Source organism: Drosophila guanche, unplaced genomic scaffold, assembly GCF_900245975.1.
Source record: "Drosophila guanche unplaced genomic scaffold, DGUA_6, whole genome shotgun sequence".
Taxonomy (NCBI): Eukaryota; Metazoa; Arthropoda; class Insecta; order Diptera; family Drosophilidae; genus Drosophila; species Drosophila guanche.
The window spans coordinates 8690882-8718148 of record NW_022995746.1 but is presented as its reverse complement, the minus strand read 5'-3'; the positions used below and the strand labels follow the sequence as shown (position 1 = coordinate 8718148).

General features: G+C 40.9%; 2 protein-coding genes across 2 annotated transcripts; both read right to left on the bottom strand.

The window, feature by feature from the left end:
* Positions 1-8530: 8530 nt before the first annotated feature.
* Positions 8531-9737, bottom strand: LOC117582364 (casein kinase I-like). The gene has a single exon (XM_034270022.1). It carries the CDS (start codon positions 9633-9635, stop codon positions 8544-8546), a length of 1092 nt encoding a protein of 363 aa, XP_034125913.1. The 5' UTR covers positions 9636-9737; the 3' UTR covers positions 8531-8543.
* A 283-nt stretch (positions 9738-10020) lies between these two features.
* Positions 10021-11065, bottom strand: LOC117581917 (casein kinase I-like). Its single transcript, XM_034269387.1, has one exon. The coding sequence runs from the start codon at positions 11007-11009 to the stop codon at positions 10023-10025; it is 987 nt and encodes a 328-aa protein (XP_034125278.1). The 5' UTR covers positions 11010-11065; the 3' UTR covers positions 10021-10022.
* Between the last annotated feature and the right edge of the window lie 16202 nt (positions 11066-27267).

The following is a 27267-nucleotide window of genomic DNA, read 5'->3' as shown; positions in this document are numbered from 1 at the left end:
AAGGGTATTATGAAATAGTCTATGGAGAAAAAATGGACAGAATGCCTCTAGCATGTAATTAAGCTTTTCAGAATTAGCAGGATATTCCTTGGTTTTTATTTATGAGTGAGAAGCTTTGCGCTTCTGCTTCTTGGTGCGATCTTGTGGACGGGACACTTTAAATCGGATAATTAAACTTTCTTATTCTTATTCTAATGGTAATTTCCATACAAAAAAAATTCCATAAACACAGAGTTTCCAATTTAAATTAAATTTTCGTTTTACTTTCATATATTTATATATAAGATATTAATTTTGTTTCCACATTCAACGGTATCAAGTTGTGCCACATTTTCAGATTTTTTTTTTTTATTTTTATCTCTTTATTTTAATTTGATTTTTTGGGGTTTTGGCATTTTATTACATTCTCGTATTGCAAGCAAACTTTTCTATGGATGCCTGTGTCTGGGTTTCCCTCTGTTTGGGTCTGAGGTTTTCGGGCGGCTTCTCCGTTAATGTAGAGTTTTGGGTCCAGCAATTTTGCGCTGGTATGTTTGATATTTAAATTTTTCTTTCAATTTGTTCACCAAATTTAAGCTTGAGGGAAATATTTCAATCAAACATTTTGTCTTCCACACACATATAGGGGAAAAAGAGGGTGTGCCAAAAATATGAAAGCATTGGAATATTCTGTGAAAAGAAGAGTAAACTTTATGCTAATTATATTACGGTTACTAATTTGGACTTTCCACTAGAATAATTCCACACCCAGCTAATGAAACCTGCAGCCTGCAATCATATGAGCAAACACCTCGTATTCTAAAATGAAATTTCAGCAGAATTTCAGTGCAAATAATTATGCAAACCTTATTATTGTCGCAAAAGAGTTAAGTTTTTTAAATTTGGACTTGTTTGTTATAGAGAAAGTTTGAATTTAAAATGATTTAATGGAAATTCTTGATATGTATTGATCATTTCACTGAACAACACAAAATAAAGCCAGGCACAGAGTATGTCAGCTGTCTTTAATTGATTTATGCGGCTTAGTCCTGCCAATTTCTTGGTATTATTGTCCATTTTTTCCCATTGGAAATGTCAAAGAGCGATAGCAAGTGTCTCGTCGGTTGAGCTAAGCTCGTGAGATCCTTGACAGGCTGGGGATATGTATACTCGAGCTTAATGCCAGCTCTAGCACATGTATTACATTAAAACCATTTAATTGACACATCGATAAGGCCAACAGGAAAAATGTAGGAAATATAAAAAATACACACCTACACAAAGGGGGAATTAAAGAAGAGCAGAGAGCCATTGTTGGGGAGCTTTTCTTGTCTCGCTCTGTCTAACATTTGGACCCCTGCTCTTTCGCACAGAAGTAGAAAGCAATTTCTTCAATGGCAGCAAATTTGTTGGCAACAATTTGAAACGCTCATTTGTTGAGGCATTCAGAGACCGCCTTTGATGATGCTGGTGCTTCTGCTGTTACTGCCGCTGTTGCTGCTACTGCAAGTGAAGACCCTGGCAAAGGAAAAGGCTATGGCGTTGGGAAAACCAGAGAGGAAAATGGCAAAATGAAGAAGAAGTATGGCTGCCGTGCTCCCGGTAAAAAGTAATGCAATGGCAATGGCAATCGAAATCGGAATGCGAATACGAGTAGAGCAGTGGAAAGGGATGAGGAATGTGGCACGTACTAGTAGATACATTGTGGCACCCAGATACCCTCCCACTTTGAGTGGGTGTGCAATTTCTTGTAAAAGTGCTCAATGAATCGAAATTAATTAGTACGGGAAGCTAAAGCAAACCAACAAAGCAAAAGACAAAGGGAGAACGACGAACGGAGAGCCAAGGCAAAAATGAATCAAGGAAAAGGGAGAAAAAAGATTCTAGGGAAAAGGAGGAGCAAAACGAATGCCAAAAGGAAAGGAAAATTAGGGAAAAAGCACGGAATGAGTCAGACTCACTGCAGAAATTTGTAACCCGAAGGAAACCAACTTGAAGCGCAAATAACGAAGGACGAAAAATTAAGATTTCCTTTTTATTATAACCACTTTTTTTTTCTTCTGTCTAACACCCACCTCACACCACCCAATCATCGTCTTTTCTATTTCTTTTTCAAGTTGGCTTTTCTCGTTTTCGTTTGGGTTTTTGGATTTGGTTTGGGGTGATCCAGGGTTTGAGGACATTTTACACATTGCCAGCGCTTTGAAGTGTGGAAATTTAATTAAATTCAGCTAGCGAAGGACAAAAAAAAAGTAGGGGAAAAAAGGAATAAACTAGGCGACAACACAATTTTCCAGGACGAATGCTGAGGGTGCTGCGTGTGCTAGAAATTCGCACTTAATTAGAAATGCGATTACCGGGTCTTAGCTGCTGACTTGTGCACTCTTCCCTTCTCCAGTTCCCACATTTTCCCTAAGTAAATTAAATTCTTGGATGCGGTGCCCACATAAATTTGCTGTGAGCCGGGAACATTTCATATGTATATTAAAAATGTTCCATAAAGTCAGAGTAATTAGCTTCTTTAATTCATATATTAAATGTAGACGCATAAATTTATTGACATTTTTTGTTATTCTTTTTGTTTAGGGATTTCTGAGCTCTGTTATGTTTATATTTCCAATTAAATTGAATTGTTTACATACATTTGTAACTTAAGAACACTTTTTAAAGACTGGGAAATGGTATTTCTGAAGTGTCTCATTAACGTTGTGGTTTTACATTTAGTTTTTTTTATATATTTTACCAGTTATGGGTTCTATTCTACAATTTTGAAAACATTTTATAAACTGCCAAAAAGTTCTACCTCGAAAGCTTCCGCTATAAAATCTTAGAACTTTTTCTCAAACGGAAGCTGACCAAAAATAAGCCCCAGGAAGGCAATTCAACAACTCCTATTTATTTGCATACTTTAACGAGATTTTCCTCGACATTTGGCTAGTTTCAACTTTATTTTTCTTCTTTGGGAATATTGTTGTTACTGAACAACAACAATTATTGTCAATGGCTGGCCAACATCCTGCGTAGCATGAAAAATTTCCGCTCGACTGCCTTCGAGGGCTTCCGAAATTGGTAGTACAATTTTCTGTAGCTTGTGGTATTTTTGTGTCTTGGGCTTTAAGTTAACAAATGCTGGCGCCTCGAGGAGAACGTACACTGGCCACGAGCACGGACACGGACATGGACAGTAACGGTTTGCAGCTGGCAAAAGTTATTCGCCAGCAATCTAAATTACTAATGCCGGTCCGTGCCAGTAACTAGCAGAAGTCCAAGTCAGTCGGGCACTTCATATGACCCCCGCCCGACACTGGCTTCAGTACGGATCCAGGCTTGGGTCTTCATCTCCACCAGGGCCCTCGGCAATGGCCAAGAGGCACTTATTTTTATTAACTTTTTGGCAACTAAGTGCACTTGAAAGTCGGTTGTGTATGTTTTGGCGGTTGCCATGTGAATGGTTCTTCCTTTGGGGTGGTAGTTAATTCCTGCGCAGCGATAGGAGTGAAATGACTCCATCTTTTTGCAGCATATAGAGAAGAGCCCTGAGAATCCATAAGAATTATAAATAGTCTAGAATATTTTTTCTCTAATTCCTGTTAAGAATTTTATCTTTTGCAAAAATGAATGTGTTTTGCTGCCAGAAGATGGATGGTAAAAGTTATCAGGACTATCTCGCCTGGCTTCCACATAAACCTGCACACAATTCATAGCAAATGGAAAATTTCATATCGTTGATTTGGCAGTCAAAGTTGCCTAGACAGCAAAATGCTACAGCTCAAAACAAAAGCGTCGCAGCCCGCCCCGTCTCGCATCTCGATGAAACTTTTTGGCTGACTGATGCAGAAAATTCTTTACGCTTGGGTTCGATACGAGACAGGTAACCTAAACTGTAATGCGCAAAAAATTGTTGAAATAAGAAAGTATGTGTTTGATACCTCGTCATTTTGGAGTGTTACGTGTTGCCACGTAATGTTCTTTTACTTACCGTGTAACAATATAGCGAACGTTGATATTTCATTGATAATTTATCGAAATGTAAGCTACATCAGCTTACTAGGAATCTCGACCATCAATTTGCAGTTTCCAGTTCCCAAGAAACATGAATTTAATACTGGATATCCGAGAGTCTAAAGTCCCAGTGAACTTATCGACATGGCTGGCAGATGAAAGCCAAAGAACGAAAGGGACATGGTCTCCTTTTGCTGGCTCACATATGTTTTCCCTTTACGTTCTGTTCCGCCTACTCTTTCGGCAATTCAGCTGGCAAAAAGCTTAAATTGAAAACTCAAAGTACATGGAATGGTTTTGCCATTATGGACGTCACTGACATGCATACGAGTACGAGTACAAGTACCACTATATATGTATGTATGTGGAATGTTCAACCATTTTGTTGCTTGCATATGCCCTGTACATACATATGTTTTTGTAGCGAGAAGGGAGATCGGGCCAGACGTTACTGCACCAGCGATGAGGATGCTGTGTGGCAAGCTAACAAACATTCAATTAAACCATACTTTTGTGCGTCTCAAAATGGCGTCGCCGTTTTTCACACTGTTGCCGCTTGGCATGGTCAGCATTGTTGGAAAATTTCCCTTTTTTTATTGTTATCGGTATACTCTTTCGGGAAAAGTAAACTTTCAGTTGCAGCATGGCAAAAAAAATGTATTAAAAAGTTTAAGCCAACTATAAACTCCAAGCTGAAAGTGATGCGCATAAAAGTTGGACTCCTCAGCGAATTTATACACTTATTTACTCTTATTAGATTGACCAACTAAATCTCTAAGTAACACAAAAAAACATACCTCAATGCATTTACAAAACACAAAGAATAAGTGAAGAAATTAATTATGGTATTGAGCAGCACAGTTCTTAATCAAATTTGAAAAACTTGTTTGTATTTGCATGGAAATTCAGACTTTTAAGAGCATCCTAGTATCATCATAAATATCTGTTTACTTAGGCTTCTCTTTGCATTTTTGCTGTTGTTGTTTTCGTTGTTCATACTCTCTGCAGTTACCCGGCTTTGTTCGTGTGTACGATGGCTTCATTTAGTACACAAAAAGCGTTGCATAGAAAAAGGAAAACCTGACAGAATAAAAAAAAGAAAAAATAAAAGGATAAGGAAAAAGGAAAAAGGAAAACAGCCCACTCATAGGTGAGCGGGGTCCTAGTTTGTCCTGTGCTAGGTGGGTGTGTTTGTTGTGTGGATTTGTTGCCAGAGTGTTGCCTCTATTGTGGGTCTAGTTTTTGCTGTTGCTGCCACTAATAGTTTTTCAGCTCGTAAAAGCTTTGTTGTGCCTGCGCTTTAGTCCAGGCACTTCGATCTAAGTTGGCTACTGGCTTGACTTGGGTGCCGCCTGCTTGGCTTCTCCAGTTAGTTCTCTCTCTTGTATTCTCCACCTTTCTCCCACTTTCTCTCTCAATCTGAGTGTCTATGAGTGATGCTGTTGCTGCTGCTACTGTTGTGTGCTTACCATGGCGGAAACTTGCCAGGCAATTTCCGCTTTAAGTACCATTAAATTCGTATTCGTTTTAATGAGCTCTCAACATGATGCTTCGAGCCCCCCCATCGTGTTAGTCAGTGAGTCCGTCAGTCAGATGGGATCTGGTCTCGGCTCGAAGCCCTTTCCATCGCCTTTTAATGACATTCGATTCCCGTGTGCCTATCCCACACAGCTTTGCCTTTTGTTTAGACAGCATGAGTCCTCCCCTTCCTGCTTACGACTACTTTGATGGGCTTTTCATTTTAATTTCGTACACTTTTCGACCAACAGACAGTGAAATCTGCTTAAGGTGTACGCCCCTGCACCTGTGCTCAAAAATCGATTCCAGTAACGCTCCGCACACACTCACAAAAGGAGAGACCAGGACAAAGGGAATCGCTGCTGTTTGTAAACTAATTAATTTTCATGTCTTTGCCATGTCTTTTCGGAAAATGGCATTGAACATTGCGCATACACCACATTACACATAATTACTTTCTGCTTCTCGGAAAAGCACTTGAGAAAGAATTCAGGATGCATGTGAAACTGAAAATGAAACAAGAAGGAGAACAGCTACTATTGTGGGTGTAAAGAAAAAAACCAACTGAATTCGCACTACTTCTTAGGGTTTTTTGGTTGGGTTTCGACTTATCCTGGCAAAAGGATTATTGTGCAGCTTTTTTTGGGTCGAAATGAAAAGGGGATGTGCAATGGTTTGCTGCCTCCGTAAATCCCCATCTATTAGTGCAAGGTAAAAGCAATTATTTGAGTGAAAACTTTGAGACTACCGCTGGAAGTAAAGAGCTGCTGGTACTCTGCGCTGTGGTGCTTTCGGTTTTGTATTATCTCATTGCATTTCACGTTTTTCAGGTTGAAAAATAGACCCTGGCAAAATCAGAGCTTGCACAACAACTTTTTCCCCATCCACTTCACTTAAGCTACTAGTTCACTGTTGATGTGAATGGTCCGAACAGATTCGAATGCGGTTCGAGGTAGGTGGGTAGATTCAACCGCAAGTTGTCGAATCGATTAGTTTTGCAATTTTTCAGCTCAACACTTTCGAGAGAATTGAGTCGGCGGGGTTGACCGGCAAAACAATACAACGATAGTAGAAGAACTGATGCCTAATGGACGGTAGCTGCGAATATAATCCAGATGTGCATTAAAATGGATTTTTACTTATTTTAAAAGCATTTTTCAATGACACGAAACCAACAGTTCAAAAGGGATTTTTTCCTTCATAAATCCCCTGTGGATTATATCCGTTTTATGTTTATTAAAAATATGTATATCGACTCGTGGTATGGGAAATATTTCGTGAACAAACTGTCTATGTGGCTGTCACATTTCAACTGTACATTTTCCTATTGCTGTATTTTTCTTGTGTGTGGGGGCATGGAAAAGGTTAAAATAAATTTCAGTCTGCTTCTTCAGTGTCATTGCATTCACCTCACATTTCACACTCCGTTTCTAAAGTTTACATTTGAGTCCATTTCCATTTGTATTCTGCAGCTTTCATTCACCTATTTTAGTCATGGCTAACTTTTTCCCATTTGAGGGTGAAAGGAAAATGCTGGAAATTGTCACATCGAATTGGACAAACTTTGAATAAGCAAATGGCATACACGTAGACACCATTCACTCGGCAAATTAAATAAACACCTCCCTTTTGCATGCATTCACACAACGAAATGTGCAATTACATTACTGAATGGCACTGTACCCACTCGCTCATTCAGTTCACAGGTGTTTGATGTGAGTCACCAGGCTGCAGTGAGGCGAGAGGAAGGTGTTTCCATCGAAATTTCCATACCATTCAGTCAGCTGTCAGCTAAACAATTTATCATATGCTGACATACCAGCTGTCATTGTCAGGGCCCGCGAAAGGTGTCGCAACCAAGGAATTGAGCGTCCAGACATCGCGGCAGGCCAATTCACAATTTTCTGGCATTTTGTTTTTCACTTGCCACTTGTCATGCCGCTTTATTAGCCACATTTCTAGCGAGATCAGACTCCCAGCAGTGATTTTCAACTATTTTCCCCAATGGAATTTGCAAATTTTTTGCCGTTTTTCTTTTTCGCTTTCTGTTTTTCATCAACTGTTTGTCATGTCAACTATGCACCCAACTCAAGACAACACTTAATTATGTTTTCTGTTTCCCGGGAAAAGTTTTCCCTCTGCAACAGGAAGACCAACACAGAGAATCAGAGAGGGAAAAGAAAAATTACTCCAAATGGCAAAATGATTCCGTCGTGTTGTTTCTTCCACTTCCTCTTAACCCGAAGCCTCTACTGCTGCATCATAAATTATTGAAGTTTCCAGTCTGTCATAGCCATGTAGTTTTTCTCTCTTTCTCTATGGTCCTTTGGGAATTTAATTTGGCAGCAGGTGCCATGTTGCGACCCCGTCTTTAAGCCAAGCTTTTGTAACGAAACTATGTACAAAAAAATAAAATGCAACTTTTCCACTTATTTTCGCTGCCACAAAAATGGAAGCTGTGCAAAAGAAACTAATAAAATGTTCTTTGCGGTTGGCAGAACTACATTTTGCTAGGTTTCCGAGTGTATAGAGTGAACTTTTGTTGGGCGTCTACTATAAAATGTATTTTGTTTTCTCATAACCTGGGCATGCCTGCTGTACTGCACTATCCTGTCCGCTACTCAATAAATAAGTAGCGTAAATAAACCCAGCACTCTGTCCTGCTTTTGCCAACTTCCTTTCGAGGTGGAAAACTTTCGGTTGGCAGCTCTCTCCCGTTTACATGACAATTTGACAGTTTATTACGTTCCCTCTCCACTCTCTCCATTTCTCTGTCAGCAAAACTCAAGAGAGAATTTAATTTTAATAGAAAAACTTAGAGTGGTATTTCGTTCCCCATAGAACAACACCAACAAATGGTCGAGCTTAAGCTTTCTTCAATGAGCTTTAATTCAATATTTAAAGAAAAAAACATTGTTGAGTCAAGTGTCCACCAAATTGTCAGCAAAATGTAACTGCCCAGCCGCAAATCTCTTCCAACATTCGTGTGTGATTAACAATAGTGTAATGAACTAATTTTGAAAGTGTTTTGGAAAGTAGTCGTCCTACTTTCTCTTGCTGGCTGTCGACACATCGCCGACACAGCGACTGTACTTAAGCACAGAGCTAACCTCGGTCTTCTTCGGCAGAGACAGACGTGCTTCGGTGATCGCGCGTGCTCGCTCCTGGTCACGCTCTCGTTGACGCTCCAGGTTCTGTTTTCTCAGCTGCGACCAGTCGAATATATTGTCGTATTTGAGGTTGAGATTGAGCGATAAAAGACCAAACAGTTTGCGCATGTAGGTGTAGTCGGGATCCTCGTTGAAGCGCATGCAGCGAACGTATTTCATGACCACAGCAAACTCGGATGGAAACGACTTGCAGAGATGCTCGATCTTTGTGCTGCACTTCTTCTCCAGGATCTTTTCGTACTTCTGCGCCTTGCTGTCGGCAGTGATGCCCTGCCAGGGCAGCCTTCCCAGGTTGAAGTACATCAGGCAGTAGCACATCGATTCCAGATCATCGCGACGCGACTGCTCAATGCCCTTTTGGGCATTGATGGAAGCATAGCGCACGGTTCCTGTCAAACTGCGATCCGTGCGAATGGGAATATGCAGACGGGTCTCGGCATCCACATATCGCTTGGACAAACCAAAATCAATGAGAAAAAGCTTGTGGGCCTGCTTGCCCATGCCCATCAGGAAGTTATCTGGTTTGATGTCGCGATGGATGAATCCAACGTTGTGGAGACTCTCCAGGCGACACAGCAGCTGATCGGTGAGCATCAGAACCGTCTTCATTGAGAAGCGACGCTTGCATATAGAAAATAGCTCCTCCAGAGATGGTCCAAGGAGCTCGATCACCATGGCCTTGTAGTGCTCCTCGCTGCCGTAGTGCTTGAGTGTGGGAAACCCTGAACATCTCTCCAACTTCTGGTATACCTTGGCCTCGTACGCCAGCTGTGGATACTTGGCCTCGTTTCGTTCAACCTTGATGGCTACCTCGGAAGCGTCCTTCAAGCAAACGCCCAGATAGATATCGCCAAAGGATCCCGAGCCAATGCGCTTGCCCACCCGGTACTTGCCGCCCACCAACTGCTTATCCATGGGCAGTGTTGCCTTAGGTGTGCGTTCAGTAGGACTATTGTTCTGCATCATTGCTGTGGCCTTTAACTTTGCCGGGATTTTGTCTGAATTTGTTTTTCTGTAGCCACAGCTAACTCTGGCGACAGACTCTGAGCTCTGATTTTTTTTTTGTTTAAAAATAATTTTGAGTTTTTTGTTAAGGCGAAACTACTCTAATTTGGACGTTTATCACATGGGTGTGGTTGACGATTTTCGAAGAGTTTAGTTATCTTTTAGTTTAGTGATCGAAGTGATGTGCGTAACGCACAGATGGTATATTTTCCTATGAGGTATATCTGTTCTTGACACCAAACTAAATTTTTGGGATATTAATACACATAATTTTCAATTTTTATTTTAATTTATTATATGGAATTCCATTAAAGTTCTTGAAAATATCCCAGAACATTATGAATAACATTAAAAAACTGTATTTTCAGATACGGTATAATAAAGAGAGCTAGTCGATTTGTGTTCTATTGGTTCCTTGCCTGGCGAGCTATCCTTTCGCTGCTCCCTCAGCTGAGTCCAATCGAATTTTAAGTCATATACATGGTTCAGAACGAGAAAATCGATGCGAAGCATTTGACGCATATACACATAGTCGGGGTCTTCCTCAAAGCGCAGGTTTCGAATGTATTTCATGAGCAGACCGATCATGGGTGGAAACGCATCGCACAGATCGTCGATCTTTGAACTTTTCTTCTTTTCCATGATCAGCTCCATCTTTTGATGTTCGTTGGCTGCTGTGAGGCCGATCCAGGGCAGTTTTCCCTTATAAAAGTATATCATGCAGTACATGAGGGATTCAAGATCATCGCGACGCGACTGTTCTTCGCCCTTCTGGGCACGGAGCGATGAATAGCGCAAGGTCCCGAAAACAGAGTCCACCCTGCGAAAACGAATATGTTTCTGAGTTTTAGGGTTCTTGAATTGGCGTGACATTCCAAAGTCGATCAGAAACACTTTTTTGGATTTGTCGCCCAGGCCCATTAGAAAGTTTGCAGGCTTGATGTCGCGATGAACGAATCCAAGGGTGTGGATAGCCTCCAGCCGTGCCATCTGCTGATCGGCGAGCATTAGGATGGTCTTTAGCGAAAACCTATGGTTACATTCGATAAAAAGATCGTACAGTGATGGTCCCAAGAGCTCTATGACCAAGGCCTTAAACTTCTCCTCACAGCCATAGTAAAGAAATGTAGGAAACCCAGGACTGTTGCTCAACATCCGGTACACATTGGCTTCATTCATCAGCTGTGGGCATTTTGATTCGTGTGATTCAATCTTGATGGCAACATCTGTGTTATCCGTCACGCAAATGCCACCGTAAATATCCCCGAAGGTACCTCCACCAATTCGTTTAATCACCTGGTATTTGCCGCCCACCAGCTGGTATTTCATGGCCATACCTGAATTTTGGCCTCCTTTATATGAGCTATGGAACTTATTGATTTTGACGTTGAATTCATTGTTGCTTAACTATTATATTTTACCTGAATATTTATCTATGCTGTGTAATGATGCGATTAGGCTTTAAACATACATTACATTTCCCAACAATTTCCCATTCAACATTCAAGAGCATAAAACGGGAATTAAATATTGAAAGTTTCAATGTAAAATGCAATATTTTAATGCACCATTATTATAATGGAAATAGCCGGGATATAAATATAAAATTAGATCATTAGCTTAACATTTGTCAATTTAACTAAAGGCGCACAATGACACAGGAACAGAAACCAAAGAAGGGAAAGAGATGTGCAGAGGTAGGGAGCGCGATGGCAGTGAGTGAAAATTAAGCGCTACTAAAGGTAAATAAATAATGAACAAACACACGTAAAATGAAGCATTTATAAAGCCGCTTACAATCATGATAACGATGGCCACCACCACCACGACGATGATGATGATGATGATGATGATGTTGATGCTGATGGTGTCTCTCAAGTGTGTGCGTGTGGCAGACAATGCCAGAGCGAGGAACAAAGCAACTTAACTGCAAGTGTGTGTGTGTGTGTGTGTGTGTGTGTGTATCTGCGAGGTGGTATCTGTGTGCAGGTGCATTAAATGCTATTACCGTGGGTCTTTCTCCTGGAAGCCCTGAGTGGAACCAGTCCAGAGCCAGACCCATCGAAAGCCAGCTCAACTCGAGTCAACCCGACCCAACAGTGGATGCGTCAAGGCGGGATGGCGGAAGGCAGGCGGTTGTCAGGCAACGTCCATTGTTAATAATTTTGAGACAAAAGACCACACTAAAACAATAACTAAGCACGCATTAAGTAGTAAGTAAGTAGATGACAATGTGAGCCAGGGACATTGCCAAGGACCTGCAAGCACTGGGGATGGTCAGAAGTTAGTTACGTGCACACAAAAGTACTCGTACCTTTTCCGCCCACCCACCACTCCACACAAAAAGCATAGGAAATAGACATAAAAGCCAAAAGCTAAGGAGAACAGAAAGTAGCAAAGAAGCAAAGAAGTAAAGAAGCTGCTGCAAACGACGAAGACGTGGCACCAAATAAAATAAAACAAATATAATGAGATTTCGTGCAGCAGCATTCGAAATAGAAGCTGGTAGCATGAGTGGGTGTGGGTGTGGGTGTGGAAGTCGGAGGGCCCAGGAGCATCCAAACAAGCGTAGCATACTTATCAGCGTGAGAGCACAGCAAAGATGGCGTCGCTGCTATCTTTTGTCTGCCTCTCTACTACGTCTGTATCTGTGTGTGCATCTGTGTGGTGTGCACGTGTGTGTGTCGCTCACTACAACTAAATTTATTTTAGTTTTAACTATTTGCCCGGCACAAACAGCGAAACGGCGAAAAAGCCACGCTAAAAGTAATGCGACGGACACTACCGCATCTCTATCTGTGACTGTGTCTGTGAATCAGAATGTGTATCTGCGTTTGTGATCCAACAAATATGTAGCTATATTTGCGTCTGTGTGTCTCTGTATAGAGCAACGAATTTGTAGCTCTATCTGTGTTCTGTTTTGGACCAAAGCAAGTTGTGTCTATATCTGTGACTCTGGCAGTGGGAACTGCCAAAGAGACTGTATTTAACACACACACAGCTATCACACATACTCGTATGAATGTGTGATACACACTCGCGCACACAAAGAGATACATTTTCACTTTTCACAGAGTACAAAAGCCGGCAGAGGACAAAGGATATTATAAATTACATACCAAGTTCCACTCTTCTTTTTTTCCCCCTTTTATTTCTTTCAGCCTTCTCGCCTGGCCCCCTGTCACTGTTTCTGTGTCTCACTGTCCGTGTGTTGCGCAAGTGTGTGCAATTTGGTCTCTTTTTTGTATGTTGTGGCGTTGCTCGCTTTACACTAGTTTCAATTTTTAAACCCAGTCCCCGCCGCTGGAGCTCCTCCATCGTGTTATTATAATTTTAGCAGTTTATTTTCTTTTGCTATGCAAACTTAATTCCATTTCTATGTTTATGTGCTTACACACTTGTTCAACTTAAATACGGCTTGGCACAGGGTGTTGCAATCGGTTTGGTTATCATCTGGATTGCTGTTGTTTAAAGAGCAGAAAAATCAGAGTTGAATTCATTCCGTTGATGCTGAAAAGATTAAATCCAAATTATTTGCCATCTTTAAGGGCACCCTGTTTTGTGGCAATCAAAGAAGAGCAACATCAACAGCAACAGCAACAATGTGAGGCACAAAAAAGTGGCTACCCCGCAGCACAGTCAAAAGTCTGTTCGTCTGAACTGATCGGACGGACATTATTGTTGCTGTCCGCGTCGCAGCAGCGTCCGTTTCAGCGCCACTGTTGCTGCCTCTGTCGCTGCCACAGTCGCAGTCGCAGACTCTTCTTCCATGCGACTGTACCAAACGTAGTACGCAAACAACACACACAGTGTGCCACGTCTATATAGACTCTAGAAGTGGAGAGTAGATGTACATGCATATGGCGGCATATGGCAACATTCCACGCGCTCATTCGGAGGCACTCCACAACAACAACCTGAGCAGAAGAAGAGTGGCAGCGGTTGTGGCAGAGGCAGCAATAGCGAAATTCTGCAGCCACTGAGGCTGTGGCAGCGACCGTGGCATCAGCAGAGCTTGAAGTTCGTTTTGACGTTGGCAGGCAGTTCAATTTCATACATTTTTGGGAACCACCACCACCTCGGCCATCACCACCGTTCAGGAGGTAGCAGCAACAATAACAACAACAACAACAACAACACCACCAATATCACCCTCTTCCCATTAAACAAAATCTGTGTATGTTTTTTTTTTTTGTTCTCCCTATCTGTGGGGTTGTTTCTGTGGAACGTCCCACAGGCAACAGTCGCCGGGTACACAGGCTCAGTCGGGACTATAAAAATGGATTTTTATTATACCTCTGCTGCTGTTGCTGCTACTTCTGATGGCTCTGCTGCTGCTGTTATCTCTGCTGGCAGAGTTTTCTCTCACCTTGGTGTTTTGTAGGTAAAAGCCAGATACCAAAAACTTTCCTCCAGCATACCGCTTCGCACATAAAAACGCTTTTTGAGTGAGTTCGGGCGAAAGCTTACTTTGGGGGGGAAGCTTTGAGCAAAAGTTTGTTCATTCATCTGGGTCCTGGCAGAGAGTGAAATGTAATTTTGGTTTTCAGCTCAAGAATGAAGGGGATGTGCCAGAGGGGATCGTAGCGGTGAAGGGATGATCCGAGGTGTCAAACAGCGTAGTTCAGGGTACATTTTTGGGACGTATGATACATCGATTTTCAGACGTCAGAGGTAATTTATGTAATTTTATAATTTAAATATTCGATTTTTGTACCTCCCATATAAGTTAAGAGAGTTCAAACTTCCAAAATCTTTTTTAAGAAAATAAATGATTCGCATATGAATCATCTCTAAGACCACGTCATAGGGAAATTGAGTCTTACCAGTCCAAACTACAATTATTTCTTGACCACTAATTATTCGAATGTTACAGTCAAAAAGCATCAAATAATCTGAGTCCCTTTTTAGGATAAAATCACTCGAAAAAGCTCAGCATCAGCGAGAAGCCGGCAGCAACAGTCTGTCTCTATATACGCTCTGCACACATAGATACAGACCCATACACACAGAATCCATCGGAGTATATAAGTAACTATATAATAAAGAGAACCAGGGGCGCGTGATGGCCAGGGGGTTGCCACCACACCCCCTTGAAGCAGGACACTATTGGGATTAAGTCGACGCTGCAGAGGCTGCGTTTGCATTTGTGAGAGAAAGATGCTGCATCTGTGAGAGTAGCCAAGCTTTATATGTGTGGGTTTGTGTCGCGTGTGTGCGTGTGCGTGTGAGCGTATTTTGTATTATTTTGTTTTTGCTTTTTGCCATTTTGTACATAAATCACAAAGCAGCGACCGGAGACCGAGACTCTGACTCCGACGGAGAGCCGAAGCGGATGCTGCGCAGTTGCTGCTCTGCTTGGCTCGGCTCTGCTCTGCTCAGATACATCTGTATGGGTGCCGTTCCGGTATCTGTGTATACATGTGTGTGTGTACCGCCATTTGGAATTTTTCGAAATTGGGGTTCGCTACAACAAACGCATTTCGTAGTAGACGTTTAGGCGTCAACTAGTGCGCTTGGTGCTGCGCTTACACGTAGATACTCTCTCAGCCCAGTGCTGAGCGAGCTTGAGGCACAGATGAACGTTGTACCCTGGCACCATCTGCTGCCAGCACCTTCTTGCTGGCATTCAGGACGCACGAACACCACAAATCGAGGAGAAAGCGCCATGAAACGAAGAAACAAAAGCTTTTAAATATCCCTAGAATGGTATCCGCACATACAGACAGACAGAAAGACAATCCGACAGACAACAAAGAACAAAAGAACGACCGAGTGTTTCATTTTAATTTTTGGAAAGCGATCCACGACGATGAACGTACGACAGCCACATATTTTTTGCGCAAACCTCGACTCGAGCCTCGACCCAAATGGAAAACCGTACGAAAAGCGAATTAAATGAAAAGTGAAAATGCTGTGTAAATAATTCTAACATAAGTTGATATAAAAGTGTACAAAGGCCCAAAGCCGCAAAGCAATGGCAAAATGCCATCATAAATGATTAAATATTTAATTCCGAATCCGTTCTGAAAGTGCGCGTTATGTAAAAATCTCTGGGGTATGTACTTGATGTTGTAATGGAATATACTACGTCTTTTTGTCATGCATATTTTTGGTGTGGTTTTGATGTCAATGTCAATGTCAATGTTGTCCATGTTTTGTAATTGTCGTTGTTGCCTAAATGTTAATCGTTAATATTCACAAGAAACCAAACTATGATAATGAACAATCATAATATTCAACAATACCTTGAGTGAGTATGCACCAAATATTTTTTATGAATATTCAATAGTAACTTAGCTTAAAGAAAGGTTTTTACGATTAAGAAAATACGCAAAAATGTAGGATATGTTAAGGATGATAGAAGAAATATATTGGTTTAATTAATTTTAGGTAGCAACCGAAACAGAAAAAAATAAATCAAAACTCAAAGAAAATTATGTTTCTTCTGGAAAATATTTAAAAGGATAATTTGTTGGAAGGGAAGTAGCAGAATTTATCAATTAAAATTACAGCTGAGCAAACATATTTGTCGTTTTATAGCTGGCTGGTAAAGACCAGCCGAAGATATTAAGTAATGAAAATATAAAATAACCACATAAAATATTATTTGAGCTATGAATTACATTAAATTGATGTTACAACTTCGAGAACATCTACACAAACGATAGTCTAACTTAAGATAATTTGATTAAGAACCTTTCCAAATTTCAAACATACATTAATTTTAGCTGCAACCCCTGAAAGAGACCTCTAACTAATGACCTAAGCGAAAAGTTATTTCAGCAAATTTTGTCGGCAAACACAATTTTCTGTTCAAAGTACAAATCAAATGTAACCTCAAAAGGCAGAGAATGGGTGGAGGTGGAGGTTGAGGGGAATGCTAAAACAGAATCAAGAGAAGCAGAAAACTGCAAACAGAAAAGTTTCAACGAGCTGAAATTGTACAACTCATCAAATATTCCTGAGGCCAGGGCGACTCTCCGTGTGCTTTGCGTGGGCGTTGGGTTGAAACTACTACAACTACCAGAATCGGCAAGGACAGAGCCGGCATCAACGTCGGCATGGCCATCGTCTGCCGAGCTCTTGCCTTGCTTTGCTTTCCCTTGGTCCATGGATGGAGGAAATGGGGTCCTGGTCCTGTCGTAAAATCGAGTTCATCGTGAATTCGAAACGAGAAGCCGCAAACGGCTGGCAACCCTGCGAATCTCAAGCACCCACCCAGAGGCATGCCACACGAAAAAACACACACACAGCCACACAAACACACAGATGAGTGTCATGCGTCGTACGCGATGTCAAGGACCGCACCCAAAAAACTTTTTCGCCACGCGAATTTCTGACGAGCTCAGATCTGATGGATGCTGGCAGGGTTGGAGTGGGATGATGCTTGGGTGCTTCTCGGCCCGACTGTCGATGATTTGTAGGGGCAGCTTTTCGAGGGTTTGCTCATATGGGAGCATTTATGGACATTTCAGTTTGTGAACTCCGTAGGAGTACGCGAGCGGAAGGAAATGACATTTTTATGTGTCTTCCCGACAGCGTCTCGCCTCGTCACTCCGCACTCGTTCTCGTACGTAGTTCTCCGCCAAAGAACTTTTTGCTTGGGTGCAAAAAAAAGGAGTGAAACGTGCTTTGCATAAAATGCGAGCTGCTAGTGTTTTATGCTTTAGTCTCACAGACACACAGACTCTCACAGATACGGACACAGCTACATTAAAGCCATAGCAGACACACACAAAGATAAAACACATCCAAAGCAGACTCGACTCTCACACAGAGGCAAGTTGATTCAGTTCGCTCTTCGCTATCTCTTACGGTTCGCTGCCATACAAATTTGTTGCCTGCCTTTTTTGTATACACTTTCATACCAGTTTTCATCCTCTATTTTTATTTTTTATGAGTCCTCTACCATCTCCAGGGTTCATTCCGGGCTGCTTTTGTTGTTTGTCTGCACTTGTTAGGGCTTAGCTTTGTGCGTGAACCAAATGCTTTTCGTGCACTTTTTGCCAGGTGGAAAATAGTTTCATTCAGTTCTGCTTTGTGAACAAAGTTGTACAAGTTTTTGAAGTCTCAGCTATTTGTTTTTGGCTGGATTCACAGAGTAATAGAGGGGAAGAAATCAGTTTTAATGAATTTAATATTCGGAATATATCCAAAACTTGTATTAAAGGTTGATAAAGAGCAGGAAGAAATATTTTGTATTCTATGTTTTATCTCGTGTGTGGTCTTGTTTGACTTTCCATTTTAGTTGTACATAAATAAAAGTAAGGATATACTTTCTTTAATCAGACATTATTAATAGTTCCTCACCTGGTAATGTCGTAGCTTATTAAAGCTACGTCTATGAGGAAAAATGCATGAATTGAATTTGTATTAAATACTTTCCCTCCTTTCTTGTAACCTTAACATACTTACACTTACAAATAATTTTTCAGAACTTCATTTACGTTTAAGCCACACCACTAAGAAGCCATAATCTCTCCATAGAAAACGTTTTTACTTACTTTCAAACCTAAAAAGACCCCAACAGTAGCCATGACATCAGCATTGCACTTATAATAGCTGGCAAAGAAAAAAACCTATAAAAAGAGAGCTATGACCTCTAAAACTTTCATCTTCTTTGCTTGCAAACAAGCTGCCTTATATGCAACTATCCTTTCCCTTTACTCGGCTCCTGCTCTTGCTCTTGTTTGAGGCAATAAAAGAGAGTGAAGCTTCCCGGGGCATGCAGCACAAGGAGCAGAAGCAGCGCAACCATTGACATTAAAATCATGTTTAAGTGCTCATGTGGCAGCAATGCGACAGCGACGACAGCATCAACACCAGAACCAGAGCCAACAGCTACAACAGAAGCAACAACAACAACAAGAATAAGGCCAGCTAATTGTCAGGCATTGAAATAGAATGACACTGGGGTAGACAGCCCAGAACGGTACGGGACGAAACCAGACGGGACAGACATCAGACGTTGAAAAGGGTAGACCGTTCAGATTACTCCTATAGCTGGGTCTGGCAATAAAGGCCAGGCGCTAAAAAAGGCAAGACCGTTTCTGTGCCAGCGAAACTCAGTTGAAATGGAGAGGAAAACCCAGTATAACTTATCAGTTATGGCCGAAGAGGTGCATACACTTTATCGCACATAGACTAAGAATTCTGAATTCCTTTTGATTAAGGTTACAAATATATGATCTTCAGAAGTGGGTTGAAAGTTTCAATCGATATATAACTAACATTTTTGTAATGAATGCACTTGAATTTAATTGTCCAAAACGTCTAAACTAACTATTCTAAACTAATTTAAGTAAATTCAGTTGTTGTTTGGATCAACAGAATCGGTAGAACATTGTTAGAAATATTCTATGACTGTTTTCCACTGAATCAATACTTACAAGTCTTAAACCAAAGTCAACGTACACCCTTTTGTTGAGTACAGCAAGTCTGTGCACTTTCTATAGATGAATAAACTCATCGTTCACACTGTGAGCACATCATTCGCTTTGGTGAGATATTTTTCCAACCCATATGCAAGTTTTATTTTTACATCTTGTGCACAATGAAGCAACTGGGTCTCTGGCTGGCAATCAATATTGAAAAAATAAGAAGGGAACAACTAAAATATGAAACGTGGCTGACAGAAGAAGTGAAATTTAAATATCTGCAGCTATAACACGGTACAAAATCAATATAGTCAAGGATGCAAACTAGACCTCAGCTGTTCTTTTGCATCCTTTCAATTGCATGCGGCAGCTGCCTCGCTTTCAACAGCTGATTTCATGCAATTTTCATTGTTACCGTTTTTGGGCGCCAATTTTTGTGCAGGGAAAACGCTCAGGGGCAGCGATTTTCCAGCATTTCTTTTGTCCCCACTCACGACTGCTGCAAATGTGTGTCACGGGCCACGGGCCACGGGCCGGCTCTCGGCGTTCAGTTTTCTATTCAGTTTTGGGCCTTTTCAGTTTGGCAGTTGGTCTACTGTTTGTCCTGTGCCGTTTGTCGATCAGCTGCTCGCGTTGACAACAATGCGGACAATGCATCTTGTTTTTCCATCCCCATCCGCATACTCCTCAGTTGGTCTGCAGCCACCCCTACCCCTCGCTTCCCTCTCACACTCTCGACTTTTCTCTGTTGTGCATTTTCCAGATGCATGCCGGATTTCTTTAGGGGTCGTCGTGTGACTGATTTGTCGTATTTTTAATGGGGACGTGGACTGGGGAAGCCGGGAATTTGTTGTTGATTTTATAGTTAGGGGAATTAGGGATAAGTCATTAATATCCGTTTAACTAATGCATCCACTAATGATTTTATTGAAGATGTTATGTTTAAGGGAAAGTTAATTTGAAAGAATATATTATTTAGTGGAATTTTAATATTCAACAGAGCTGTTTTTAAATATTTCGATTACATTTTCAGATAATAAATATATAGAAACCAATGATGTTCTTTGTATTCGCAAATAATTTGTACGTTTCAGGATATTTCATAGCACTATCTTACTTTTTATGTGATACAGAATCTATTTTTGTATACCAAAATATACAACAATTTTTGGTTTTAATTAACATTTATTTTGAATAGAGGAAATGAATGCACTTTTCTTAGATTTTTCCTTTTGAACATTCAACGTATGCTGCAATTATACACTTACATGTTGATTTTACTTGACTTTCTGTTTAAAAAGAGATCTTCAATATACATAAATGTAGCTTTTACTTCATCTAATTCGCTTTATAAAACTGAAACAATAGGAACAATAACCTAAAGCAGCTACTTAACCAAGAGCGAAGAATGTGCAGCGGTAAACATAATCAAAGTTCAAGTCGGGGCCAACAATACAGATTCCCGAGCGCATTCACCTTTGCAGCAGGAGCAAGAACCACAGCTGCCACCTTTAGGAGCCGGGTGTGGGGCAGGAGGCGAAGAAATCACAGCGAATAAACAGGATATAAAAATGCATTCTCAGTGCCGTAGATGACAATAACAATAAAAAAGCAACGTAAAAAGGATACACAACCATTCACACACATACAGTTCCAGAATTGACTATAGATTCAGAGACGCCACATACATGCACACAGATGAAGATAATCGTAAAATCAGCAAGAATAACAATAACGGCAGGCGCACTCGAATGTCCTAAGACAAAAATATATGTATGCCTGGCAAATGTTTGAATGAATTTTCGCCAGGCCCAAAGGGGGGATGAGCAGGCAGGCAGGAGGCAGCTGTTCTGGCCCGTCAGGATAACCCGAACCAAACCGATCCGAAACCGGATTTCCCAGCGCACAAAGAGAGAGAGAGAGTGAACGAGCGTGAGCAAGCAGGAGAGCGTGAGCATGATCCTGTTACTGAGACGAGGACGAATCGCTCAACCGTTCAACCCCTAAACCGAGGTGGGCCACACAGACATCCCGGCGGCGATCGTGAGTACTTAAGGCCCTGGCCGGCATCAGGGTTTTGTGTTGTGGCACATTCGCCAATTCGGGCAGTTCGATCGCGTCGTTGGCATCGAGCAGATCGTGCTCCCCATAAAGGACATCTTCAAAAAAATATTTAAAAAATCTAGTGGATTTAAAACCGGTTCGGGTTCGTTTGATGGCCTCATGTGGTTACGTTTCGGCGTAGCTCGTAAAAGGATATTCCCGTCAGTGTATACTTTATGGAAGGTTATGCAACAAAGTGGTCCCGCAAGCTATCCATCCACCTAGTGTTCGTCGTTTGGTACGTTTTTCTCCTGGTATCCACTGTAGGCCTATATGTATTTCGACCATAAGGCACGCGGTGAATGCCAAGAGCGGACGAAACTCTACTATCAAAAGCAGCAAACGACGCCAAAAGTGTGTTACAAAATGTGAAATTTCATCTAGCAAGTAGCATTTGGGAGGAAACTACACAAGTAATCCAAACTACGTACATAATAATGCTTTTCTGCAGAACTTTTGGATTAGCAAACGGTTTTATTATCAAAAGAAACGCAATTTGGATAAGGATTATTATTGTTTAACTGCATCCAACCTAGATGCTTACAATGTTGCATTCCCAATTTCGGAACTTAGAGTATTTAGATGCATCGAATATACATTTGATATTTGATAAAAAATTACGTTTCTGGTATAGTAAATCTGAGTGTTCAGTGAGGAATAAAAGCTAACATTTTTCGTTGAAAAAGAAAAGATATTTTTCCATAATAACGTTAAAGGGGCATTGACATTAACTCAGCTAGTTTGGTCTTGAGGAAGAAATCAAAGTTAACCAACAACTATAAAACTTTTCGTTCTTCGAGTAATAAAGTATTTAAAAAAATTAATATAATTTTGTACCTTTGTATACGAATTATCCCACCCCTTTCTGAAAGTCAATGTGCTCATGCCTATAATGAGAGGTGCCTTTTCTTTCCATTCAATTTGAAATTCTTATTAAAATTTCTTGAATAACTTAGAGGATGCCCATGTTATCTAAAATATGCCAATAAGCTGAGTGCAAAAAGGAGAAGGAGGATGCAAGATTATAATTTCTTTAGCGGAAATTAATTTAACGTCAGCTACATGCAAAAGCCGTCGCACAAATATGCATTAGACGTGGCTTAGTGCAGCGGCAGAAGCATCCGGACAGGCGACAAGACAGGATGAAAATATACGACAGGGTGGCAAGGACAGCGCCAGGTGGTGGTGCGCTGTGGCACATTGCATTAACCTCATCTCCTTGTTTCCACCTGCCGCCCAACTCATAAAGCGCAACAAATGACGCTGTCAAGTATCTAAGTTGACAAGAAAAAGGAGCAAAAAAGTTGGTAAGTAGGAAATTTGCTATTTTTTACACGGAGTGCTTCTTAGTTAAAGGAAAAAAGGCCCGGAAGAAAGGAAACCTAATAGAAAAAATCTCTGAGCAGGCAAAAGCATGTAATAATGCAACGAAAACATGAGAGGAAAAATACTTTGGGTAGTCGAAGGCTGAGAGTCCCTAGAAGGTGTACATACATATGTATGTATTCATAGTATAAATGTATATCGATGGGAGTTAACCGTTGCATAGTCATTCATATAGTCTTTCCACTATACATCTTTCCAAGTTATTAATAAATTGTCTTGTGTTGTCTTGTTTAGACACCAGCTTTTCAAAACAAAGATTTGTTTTTACCGATTATTTCTATGGTTGCATATACATGGCATATATGTATGTATGTATGTACAAATACCCGATTTATGCAAGTACTGCAAGCTCGAAGGTTATCTTGTGTAATTTGCGGAAAAAGTGTTGCTCTTACAATGAATCGGTTATGGAATAATATTTGATATTGCAATATGCAGCACGATAATTTTGATCTTGTTTATTTATTTTTTTTTTATAAAATTAAGACTGAGATCTTTGAACGGAACTTTGGTTTGGTTTTCTTCAATTTTTACTTATACATATTCAGTTCATGTCAATACTTTGTGATTCAACCATACTGTGCTCCGTTCCAAGTAACTGCTAATATCCCTAAGCTCTTTTCCAAGGGTATCAAGAGTGAACTGATTATAAATATGTAAAAATAACATGAGCGTGCTTTCCAAAGTGCTGGGATTTAGTTGCAATGCCCCACAGTGGCTAAGTAAGGGGGTGGGAGCTGCTGTTAGTACTTTACTTACTCATACGACAGCCACACCCACCCACTAATGCATACAACACACACACACATACACGCAGATATATGTGCAATTTGTTCTTTTCTATTTTTGCGCTTTTCTACGCGTTTCTCAGCTCCTCATATCCCAATATGTGAGCATGTTTCTGCATGCACCGCCTAAGGGCCTGCGGGGCTTTCTACTCCAGTTGTTGTTTTTCCCATTTTTTTTGGCCTCAACGCTTTGGCATGCAAATTTCGCCTGCATGAAAATGAAGGCATACCCTAGCAATCCTCCATTCTCCATCTCCCAGTACCCAATCCTGGGGTTTCGTCGCTTCGCTGAGCACCCGCCCGTGTGCGTTCCATTTCGCATATGTAAGGTATGTATGCATAAAATGTTGAAGCATTTGGGGCTTGTGCTCTGTTTTCGTCCTGTTTGTTTGCCTCTAGGCGCTCAGATCCGTTCAGCTTCGTTCGGTTTTCCTTGGTCCTTTGTGTATACCCCAATGCATATCCCAACTCGACTTTTAGCTTATGTTTTCCCTTGGAGGATGTTTGCTTTTTTTGGGATGCAAAAAACTTAATAACTGTTCAATGCAGATTACTCACGAGATTATTTACTTGGGGTTGGAGCGAACCTCCCTCCAATCGAGTGAATTTGTTGGTTTTTGGTGTAAATATAGAGGAACTCAATGAGGTTTCAGACTTTCAAATAAGGTAACCCATAAAAGCCATTCCATAAGGCGTGTGCGCCTTTCATAGAGTGAAATTGTTGATGCTTGTACCCCGAAGTACATAGTAAGCTTGATTAAATTTAAATTGGAGTAAAGCAACTCATAACGTCTTAGACTCTACACCAGCTGGGGCATCTGAAATCTTTACAGGGGTTCTATGAAACATTTTTAGAGTGAATTTAATTAAGATTTAATTCTGAGGAGGGAGTAACTTTCAATTAGTCTTAAAAGCGCAAGTAGCGCTTAAATATTTGAAATGGCTTGTTGTGCTGTTAAATCGAAGAAGTGAGTAGAGAAAGAACTTTCATACGAAGATAAGATATTACATAATAATTATTTGAATTAATTAAACGTTTAAAATGATTGCTTAAAACAAATATAAATAAGTAAAAGTATAAATTACTTGGAATATTTAATAAAGTTTTATAAATGCTTTATCTCTCCTACATACCTTGGACAAAATTTATTTGTCTAAAATTGAATATTATTAATGAATAATATCTGCATACTATTAAATTATAACCAATCACCGTATGAACAATTTCTGGGCAATCTCTTAGCCGATGACCTGTTCCCTGACAGCATGTTCAAGTTCCTGCCACGGATCATTTTGGAATGAAACTCTGAAGGGATAGGCTTGGGTTAGGCTGTGGGGCTCCTTAGCCACATCGTGTGCGCAGTTATGCATGCACTCACCCCCCCTGGGCGACTCTTTCAAAGCGTTGCATGCCTCCAGCAGGCAACCGCATTTTGATTGGCATTTGCATAAGCAGTTCAATGCATTTCAATCAGGATGGGGCTTGGGTTAGGAGTGTGCCTTCTCATCTTCATCTGCGGGAGTACTTCAACCGCCAATGGCATCCTGTAGCATATGTGCATCTGTGTTTGCAGAGTCCTAGCTGGAGGACTCCCCAGCCCCACACACACATCAAACCTTACATACACGTTGTTATTGCCGCTTATAATGGTGCTGGACTCTGTCGAGACCATTTGATTTTGCTCGTGTATGAAAATGTTCGCTTCTGCACTCATAAGAGCGGAAATTGAAAATATATAAATTTTACACAAACACAGAGACACAAACACATACGCATTCAAAAGGATATTGCATTTTCTGGCTGCATACGGAAAAGTATCCTTTTTCCATTTGCCAATAATTAAGATGACTCACAAGTGTGTAAAAGCACAAAGGATATACATATGTACGAGTGTGAGCGAGGATTTTCTTTTGAATTGCAAAATAATGAAGAGTTCGGCTGTAAATTCTCAGTTTATTCGGACGAACGTGCACCAAATGGAAATTGCATTTATTTTCGACTTGGATTGCTGTCTGCATGGGAGGCCATAGTTCGTTTTAAAGACTATTCATTTTCCTCACGAAATAAATCAAATATTTGTGCAAGAGAAAATTACAATTTTCCGCCTGAGAAGAATATGTAAATTGAAATTGAGATTTCTAGCTTGCAAAATGCACATAATATTCAGCTACTTGCCTAATCAATCGAGCAGAAGATTGTTGAGGATAGGTTGAATATGAGGAGAGTCCAATGTAATCGGTTGAAAGCTGACTAAAATCTCCAGGCTTTATAAATATCATAAAAATATGTATATCCTTGCGTCATGCTCAAAACAATAAACCGGCAAAGCCCCTAACCGAAAAAGAAAAGAAAAGCCAAGTCTAAGCTACGAAAATCATAAAAATGTAGTCCAGAGACCATTAAAAGTAGAAGAATAAAAAGGGAATTGCAAGCTAAGCTAAAAAGGCTTACACCATTGTTCAGCTGCCTAGACATGGACATGCTCTGGATTCGGTTTCGGATTCTGCTGCTTATGCGAGCACCGAAATGTATCCCGTGGCCCGTTTCTCATGTATCCCAGTCTAATAACATGAAACGGAGAATTTCGCACAGCTTTCAGCCAACGTTTCCCATTACGCTACAATAAATCTGGGGGCATGCAATGAAATGTAACACGAGATATTGAATTCAATGTTGGATAGAGACCCAGACCAAGACCAGCACCAGGACACAGTCAAGGGTGCTGTGAGGCCAAAGAGCTGCTTCCACTGCTGCTGCTGCTTCTGTTCTGTGGAGATAAAGAAAAGTGCCAGCAAATGCGGAAGAATAATGCGACAGCACGAACAACAGACAAGCCAGGCAGCTGTACGGGGGTGGTGGCTCAGATAGAGTGTGGGCTCTCGATGGGTGGTGGTTACAATGGCGGAAAATATAGGCTGACTAGCACACACACACCCACATCCAGCCATAAGAGCGGGTGCCACATCTGTACATATACATATAAGTAGAGGCAATGCAACGCCTGCACCCGCAACATGGAATGGCAACAATTGCACTGCAGCATCTAATATTTTATGCGTAAGTGCAATTCAGACTTCCTCCACTAAGACCCCGTCCATAAGCGGGTGTATATGGAGCACTCGAGAATACTCTAACACGGATTTGGCATACTTACCCATTGGATTCAATAAGAGCTCTAATATAATTTAAGTATGTTTTAGGTTATCTGTCGAATTTGCAATCCACTTAAGTCTTGTTTGACACAATAAATGGGAACGTGGATATGCTCTAATTGGAAGTCTCTTGTTTTAGTTTCGTTGAATTTATTAAAACTTATCTTTGCAAAGTTCTGCAACTGTATTTAAAGCTCGCTTTTGAGGCACTCCTTTTCTCTCCTAACATGATTGTTCAAGTTTTCAATAAATGGATTATTTGAAAAATAATAAAAGTAGCCAGAAGCAAGGGCAGCCATGACATGGACACTGTCTCAAAATGCCACAAGATGTGGACGTCCCAATAGAAGATTCTGTCTCTAGAAATACAAAAAATTGACTTTAAACGGGAATGTGTGTGTGTGTGTGACTGTTTTGGCTGATTTATAGAAGGTGACAGATGTGGGCACCGAGTGATAACAAGCTTTTCCCTCCATGTGGACAAAAATTCTATAAAATTTCCAGTAGACAAAGGCAGCCACTGGAAAAATGCCTTTAGTTTGGTGTTGGAAATTTTCCTTTTTACCACTCTCGGTAAAAGGACAGACAGCGGTTCAGAGGAGACTGGCAAAAAGAATTGGCCCCGGCTGTCGGTTCTCGGTTCTCTGTTCTCCGGTTCCCTTCTATCGTAACAGCTGCAACTGACGGGCATGAAAAGTGGTTTTTCGGAGCGCGCAAATACTAGAAAATGTTGGCCCTGCCTCTGCCTGGGCCCGGACTATGCGAAGAAAAAATGAATGTCGC